At 39.7% G+C, this 8129-nt stretch overlaps 1 protein-coding gene across 4 annotated transcripts in view; it reads left to right on the plus strand.

Moving 5' to 3' along the window:
* Positions 1-5527, plus strand: part of SON (SON DNA and RNA binding protein) — a 39832-nt gene extending 34305 nt beyond the window's left edge. For 3 of the 4 annotated variants that reach the window (XM_086764874.1, XM_086764832.1, XM_086764838.1), the window contains 3 exons: positions 2011-2079; positions 2170-2285; positions 2852-5527. In XM_086764874.1, coding sequence (XP_086621000.1) covers positions 2011-2079; positions 2170-2285; positions 2852-3010 — 344 coding nt within the window. In that variant the 3' untranslated portion in view covers positions 3011-5527. The remainder of the gene's footprint in view (positions 1-2010; positions 2080-2169; positions 2286-2851) is intronic. The other variant, XM_086764847.1, reaches the window with a different exon arrangement.
* The last annotated feature ends 2602 nt before the right edge of the window (positions 5528-8129 follow it).

An 8129-nucleotide genomic window follows, 5' to 3' on the forward strand; every position in this document is an offset into this window, starting at 1 on the left:
GATGGAGTTAAAGGGTGCCTCTTCCTGATGTGTGATAGATTCATCTCAAAATAGCGATAACCTTAGTGATGGCTGGGCTTTGCTTTAATTTCATAGGTTTTAGATCTTTTTTTATTATCATATATGCAATCTTCTCTGATAATTTCCAGAGAAAACCTAAAGGTGTTCTGTGTTGATAAAGAATACTTTTTAATGTTGAACCAACTAAGTTTGTAATACAAGGAGACAACTTGCATTGTGAAGAAGCAGCATGTTTCATGCATTACAAAGAAGCAACTGAACAGTGATTATACATTTATGATGAGTAGCTGAAAAGCTTCTTCAAACATTAGCGTTCCTTGATACTTAAATGTGTAAAAAATTGATTTTTTTTTTTTTTGAAGTTCTGTGTAGAGGTTTAAAGAAAAGTCTGAAATTTTAAAAGCAGACTGTTTTTAACCAACCTGGTTTTTGTTTTGTAAGAGTTTAACATACTTTTAGAACTTATCCCCCCAAATAAGATACTCTTTTTTTAGATACAGGAACAAGCGGTTTGCTAAGGAGTTACTCAAGAGGCTGCACTAAGACATGAACCAAAAGCTTGTCTGGCTTTGCTGTAGCTTTCCTTAGAGTCTTGTTTTTTCCAGACACTGAGTGAGATCTGTAGTTGTCTCACAGACAGTATTGAAACCAAACCCTTCTTGAGCTTTGCTGTCAGCCGGTAGATTGTTGGCTGTCTGTGTTCCAAGAAGCTTGGTCCATCAGCAGAGCTTGTCGGAGTCCGTCGCAGCTTTTCTGAGGTGCGAGGGACAAGATGTGGAAGACAAGTGTCAGTGACTTAGAGTGAGGGAGACTCAGAATTAATGCGGAGAATGACGTAAGAGTTTTTTTTTCCTTTGGTGGAAATCTTTGGTTATTTTGGATGTAAAGTTCTGTAAGGAATTAAACCAAGAAAGTTTGTTTCAGTTATTGTTGTGTGTGAGGGTTTCATGCCACTTGAAAAGTCCCTGCTCAGGAGCTGCATGAATATTAGGATGAAAATCTGGTAAGGAGGGAAGGATATTCTTCTAAAGCAAAACAAATAAAATATTAAGTAAAAAAAAGCTGAAGGAACAGGAAGAAACTGGAAACAGTTGCAATATCTCCCTGTCTTTATTCATCAAAGCCAGGAACAGAAACAAATTGAGGTAAGAAAAAAAGTAATACTGAAGGATTGAAGTCTCAGAAATGCTGAAAAACTGGTCAGGTATTTTGTTTATGTGTATTTAAGTTAATAGCAAAATGAATGGAAAGAAACTTGAGTCACTTCGTGATCATGGTGTGGTTGCTGGCATTTCATACATTTTTAACAATTGTTACATTTTATTTCTTACTCTTGCAAGAATTTTGAAAGAAAAATGTTCAGCTTCAGTGTTTCATGGTGAGTTCCATTTGAACTTGTGCTCTTTGTATTGACTTGGGGCCCAGTTGTATGCTTTTCAGCTACTTTATATTCAGATGTGATTGAAGTAGTGGTGATTGGGCCGTGAACTTGCACATAAAGCATAAATTATTGAATACTGGTAAGTAAAGAGAGCACATGTTATAAGAACACCACTGTGTTACTTGTATCATAAAAGGACATACTAGGTACACTTAGTATGTTAGAGGCAAACTCTTAAGGTGGTGGATAGTTTTTGGGTTGTACAAAACAAATACTGAATGAGAGGATGTTTTGAAGTTTGTGTCTTGTTCAGTATTTTGCCAAAGAAGGCATGGAAGACCAGGTGTTCCCTGATATACGTAAGACTACTTGAAGTTTCCTACTACCTGGCTTGTTAGAAGTCTTACTAGAGCAGCTGAGAAGAATGTTAGGTGTAGTTTGGAGGGGAAAAAAAATGCTGATGAAAGGGAGGTTTGAAAGACTTCTGAAAAGACAGTTGTATGGTGTCACCAGGTTTAATCTCCACTGATGCATGTTGTTCCTTTACTGATGAGAATACAGAAATCAGGTGGGAATCATAAATGTAAACTTTATTGTGTTTTGTTTAGGGCTTGTTGCTGTGGGAGAGAAGGCACAAAAGAGATCTGGACATTATGTTGTGATGAAGGATCTTTCAGGTGAGATTCTTACTTGTCTTAAAAAAAATCTGATTTAACATGCCTGCTTTGATAGCAGTACTGACATTTCAAATATATTCTGTCTTTAAGGTAAACACCCAGTTTCTGCGTTGATGGAGATCTGTAACAAAAGACGATGGACACCACCTGAATTTGTGTTGGTGGATGATAGTGGGCCTGATCATCGCAAACATTTTATCTTTAAGGTGCGTTTAAGTTTCCTTGTTTGCTGTTGGCTTCTCTATTAAAGGTATTATAAATTCATGTAAATTCATATTTATATTTGTCTGTAAACATATAAGCCACCTCAGGGGTGGCTGAGGACTGCTAAGAAGTGTCTGGATGCTAAAAATGGATGCTAATCTTGTTTCTCTAAAGGCCAAATTGGCTCTCTCAAGCACATTAATCTGTAAATCCATCAACAAACACACCATTACTCTTCTTACTAAAATTATTAACGTATGTGGTATCATATTCTTGCTGTCTACTTGCATGTGTGTTGTTAAATCTCGCTGTTGTAAAGGTAGTGAGCAAGATTTACTTACTTTTATCTTCAGTTATCTTACAATGTGGGCTTTCTATTTCACATAGTCTCTTGTATAAACAGTTACTATTCAGAAATGATTGAGCTTACGGACCAGATGTGGATTTTGTCTACCCCTAAAGAGGAATTACATAGAAAATGTGCTTAAAGGAGCTCTGTAGCGCTGCCTTGAAACAGAAGTGAAGAGGCATTTTCTAACAGTTTCTTTTTTCTTCCCCCTTTCACCAGGTGAGAGTCAATGGGAATGAATATAGGCCTACTTTTGCCAGCCTTAATAAGAAGCATGCTAAAGCCACAGCAGCAACTGCGGCTCTCCAAGCGATGGGACTTGTACCAAAGGAAAGCATGGTTAATACCACCATGTTTAGGAGTGCCTCACACCGCTAGATATTGTTTTTTATATTGACATTATTTCAGATAAATTTACTCTGCACAAAAATGGTATTTGCCCTTTCATGTTGTAAATACATTGGCAATTCCCACCTTGTAAAAACTGTACAGACACCTTCAGGTTTTTCTTTTGTACCATCAAAATGTATTTAAATCATACTTAGTTTTTGGTATGTTTATATTGTTTACATTAGTGATGTAATTATTTCTTAAATGACTAAATCAGACGACAGACTCTGGAGGCATCAGTAATCTAAACCCTTGTTTTAAAACTCATGCAGTTTCTCTTCAATGCGGAATGTTAACACTTTCATACTGTTTTGTACTATGCTGCAGTTTTCCCTGGTCTCGGTAAAGCTCCTCTTGCACTTTTGCCAGCAGCTGGTAAAAGGTCACGCAGCTTACCTTAGTCTGGTCGGGGCTGGCGTGTACTGCTGGGCAGCTACTGGGCCAGTACTGTTACCCCTGTGGGAAGGCGTGCGGTGGTAGCTCTGTTGTACAGTGTTAACACCGTGGCTTCTCTTTCAATTTCGTTTAGGGGTTTAACTCGGTGGTGCACTGGAACTGGCCGTACAGCCCATACTCTTAGGACATAATGCGTTTCGGCAAAAGACTTGCTTTCAGAGGGATGGCAGAAAGTCCAGCAATAGAACCGATGAGACTTGCAATGTAAAGGTGACTCTCCCTGCATGTTCTGAGAAGGGAGACGATGGAGTTGTCTATTCCAAACAAATTAACACACTGCCTGATGTTGATTGTATGAATTTGTGGTTAATGTGAATTTTAAACTCTAACAAATCTACAACTGGATTCGGGGGGGAGGGGGGATAGAATGATGCTTAAATTGTTGTACCCAACTTGGTCAATAAAGCAGCACAACTTCATAATCTTAATCACTGGTCAGTAAACAGTAATTAAAATGTATGCCAAACCAACTTTTTTAAGCAACGCACAGTGTAAAAGTATGCTTTATGAAGATTATTAGCAGCTCTTAGGGTTGCAGAATCAGTTCTAGTCACTTTTAGTTGCTTTGAGCTGTTACTAAATTGACTCCTTGGGCTTAAATTTTCTGTAATGGTACTCTGCCCTCAAGGAGACAGCCTGATCCAGAGTTTTGGCAGTTTGACAAGGGAGAGGATGTAGAAAGCTTTTCCTCTTATTTTTTTTTTCCCTTCTTTTTTTTCTTTTTTCTTTTTTTTTTTTTTAAATTTAAGTATTAGTACTTTAGCTATGTGCACTTTGAATTGGAAAGGGCATTGTACACCTCTTAACGGATTTTTCTGAGTCATGAGCAGATTGTCAGGATTTACGGACTCCAGTAGTTCAGGTGCTTATTTCGGAAAAGTATTTTTGAGGTCTCTTTGTATTGCATCTACTGACCACAACTTCATCTGGGACAGGAACAAAATACAGTTTGTATGCAGCAAGGCTGTGCTCTGTGCAGTGGTAGTAGGAACATGGAGGTGAAGAATTACTAGTACCCCTTTTTCCACAAAATAAGGTGACTTGTGTGTATTCTGTCAACTGTTAACAGAACAAGGTGTCTTTCTTTGCCCTAAAGGGACAAGGATCAATGTCTCATGTTGTGTACAGCAGAGAAATGGTATTTGGTTCTCCACCACACACTTCTGAGAAGTAAAGCCGCTTATTAGTCTGTCAAAGCACTCTAGAAATGCCTAAGTTAATCTTCGTGGACGTAGTTGTCTTTAATTAAACTTTTTTCCCTTTGGCTTCTCGCCTTCAGTCTCTGATTAAGTATTTGAAGATCTCCTTGCCTCATTTGCTGAACTAGTTGGAAGGTGTGTGTAAAAAATCAAAAGTAAATATGATGTTACAACAATGGAAAGATGCACTGTGGGAAAACTGGGTGTTCTATCTGTCTTAGCTGAAGTCTGGCTTTTTGATGTACAACTTAAAGTAGTTAACCTGGGATGTGGGAGCAGCTCCTTACCAGGCTTCTGTTTAAATGTCTGGTTTGATAGAGCTAAAACATCAGATATGTTGATGATTCTGTTTAGTCTATGGTATGCACTGGTTTCACAGTTGTACAGTAACAAATCTGGGAACATACAATCTCTTGTACTTGTTATTTTGTTCTTTATTTTTTTTTGCTCTATATTCCCCATGTATAATGTAAAGATAGATGTTATCTTACAGCAGCAAGGAGCGGATGAATACAGTCCCGTTGAAGACTCCATTTAAAAAATAACTGTTTAGGCAAGTTCTGGATTTCATGCCTTAAAGATGTGGTACTGGATGTGGATTTAACCTTTGGTCTTGAGGAAGACTTACAAAACGGAAAACAATTAAGGTCTGTAATGCCCTAATTATGACACTTCTGGATTTTAAGGTTTCTGTTTTAGTTTCATTCCTTGTTGTTTAGAATGATATATGAATCTAAAGCTAGTGCAGCGATGTGCTTCTGTTAAATTTGTAAATTTGAATTGGTTTGAGTGTCCTTTGCATGCAGGAATCATAAGTAGTGATACATTAAAAAGAACAACTAGGAAACGCTCTCTTGGAACCTGGTTATTTATGCAGCACTTAGCTGTCCTAAAGGTGAATAGTCTGACTCCTGCTGATGGAAGACATGATCTCTTTGGCTGTTGGATTGCCTTTTGCTGCAGAATTATTTTTCTAGAAGTAATCTCGCTGAAAGTTCTTCTGACTTCCCTGTGGCAAGGAGCATTTTGAAACAGGTGCCCAAGAACCTGGAGCCAGCTTCCACCAGAATGATTTCTTGTCAGTCTTCTAATTTGTAGTTTTTAAAGAGTTAAGATTCAAGAAGCAGGAAGGTGAAGGTCACATGCTCTGGAAAATTTGAAATTGCCTCTTAAAAGTGCAAAAACTCTATGGTCTTAATCAAGTGTTGCAGTTCTCCCAAACATATCATAGTTGTGATGAAAGTTCACACATTTGGACAGGTTAAATAAATCTTACTGCTCTACAAGCTTCTGGAATGATGGTAGTAGTTATTGAAAATACCTTTAAGTGGAAGAGCACTAGGCTGGCTAGTGTAAGACTGCAGCTCTTGTAGGGAAAGTTCATTGGAGCCAAGTATGGTCCAAGAACAGCACTGAGTCCCAGAGCTGTAAGCAACTGGAATGTGCTGCTGAAATTGCAGGCAAAGCTATGACTTAAAACCAACAGACAGTCTGCAGTACAAGGAGGAGTTACAGCTCAGGTAATGGTGCAAAGCGTGTGAGAAAAGAACTTGGTGGTAAATTTTTGAAATTACAGTTCTAGACTACAAGAACGTAATTGCAATTCAAATTTTCTTCAGATGACTGCAAGGTATTAATTTGCATTGGTGCCTCTCTAGAACTCCCACATGCTAGATGTGAAAACACGAACTGGAACTGAAAGTAATAGTAATTCTTGTATTTTCTAGAAACACATAGGCTGAAGTCCACATATTGGCTTGATTAAAATTGCTTTCCCATAGAGGCAGCTGCAGAACTGCTTTTTTTCCTGTTCCTTTCAGTAACTTATTCCCTGTGCTGACATGCTCTGTAAGCAGGCCTGTTCCTCAGCGCATGTTCGGAAGGTGCTGCTAGTTCCAGAGCTGGGGCGGTGAGCTCTGGGGCCAAGGGCTCGCCCATGTGACAGCTGGGACAGCTGCGCTCCATTGGGTGCACCAGAATGCGGGCGTTGCCGGGACCGCTGTTAGTGGCCTACGGTGCTGGGCTGAAGGTTAGTTCACACGGACAGCAAAGCCCAGGAGCAGAGGCTGTGACTGAAAATAGGCAGTGAGTTAACCGTCACTTTCTTGAAAAGTGGCTGGAAATGAAAGTGTAACTAACACACCAGCCGTTTCAGAAACCCAGTCTCCTGCTATTCCCCACGATGCCATTAGCACTGGATTTTCACTCTTGGTGTCTGATGCTAATCACAGGGGAAAAGTGCAGTAATTTGCTTCTAGATTAGTTAGGAAGAAGTGTAAAGATTAACGTTGGGCTGTACTACCCTGAACTCCACCAGAAACAGAGTATTTGACATTATCAAAGTATTTCATAGTCTAAGGTGCCTCTTTCCATCACGAGGGAGGGACTTTTCCCTTTAGGTTTTCTAGATGTTGCGGTGTTCAGTGTACCCCATGGCTGACAGCATCGTGGTAGGTAATGTAAAGTAACAAATGTGAACATAAAGTATTCCAGTGCGATTGTATACATGCTGTATTCTTTGGGTGGGATGCTTCAAGTGGTGTTGATATAAAGTAACTGGAAGGCACAGGAAGCTTTCGTCATGCCTCAAGCTACAGTTACTTGTTTGCATGGCCACGTTAAAGTTCACAGGTTGTTTCCTCAGTCTAACATTACTGTTTCAGAATCACAGATTCTGCAGTGGTGGGTAGAATGGCAGTGTAGTAAAGATGATGGTAGTTGACCACGCAGTGTGACCACTCCTTTATGTTCTGTGCAAAATACTGGTTGAATTGGAAATCTTGCTGGAGTGCACAAGTATGATGGTATTCTATGTACCACTTTAGAGTGAGTGTTCTCTGCTGCAGGAATCGGATCACCCAAGAGGTGTGTAAAAGGTGACATACGCACCTCCAAAATAACAGCTTTAAGTACCTGCAGGGAAACTGACTGCATTAAACCTGCTCATAGACCCTGCTAATCCTGTGAACGTAGAGTCCTAGCAGCAGCCCGCAGCTGCCTCTCCTTTTCTCTGTCTTCCGTCAGGTGCTGTAATTACATTATTGCTCCAGCTTGTTCTGATTCAGGTTATTGTTTGTGTAAATTGCTTCTCAAAAGTCTAGCTCATTTCAACTTAAGCGTGGGTATGGGAATACCAGCCAGCTCTGTCTAGCAGTTCGGAGGAATCTTAAACCTTTTAATCCGATTCAGTTGCAGCCACAATTCCACCTGTCTTTGTGAGGTTCAGAGCTGACTCTAAACCAAGAGATGCAGCATACCACGGTGTAGCCATCAAACTTCTGGCAAGGTGCTGGAAGCAGTCTTGGAAGGTGTTTTGCCAAGAATTCCACCCATAGACAAGGGTTACGAGTTACTGCACAGAGCAGCAGTAGAAGTCCTGTACTTCAGAATAGAATTTGCATGTGCATGAAGAATATGGACCCAGATGCAGTTCAGACCAATAAAACAGATAA

Source organism: Chlamydotis macqueenii, chromosome 1, assembly GCF_036417535.1.
Source record: "Chlamydotis macqueenii isolate bChlMac1 chromosome 1, bChlMac1.mat, whole genome shotgun sequence".
NCBI lineage: Eukaryota > Metazoa > Chordata > Aves > Otidiformes > Otididae > Chlamydotis > Chlamydotis macqueenii.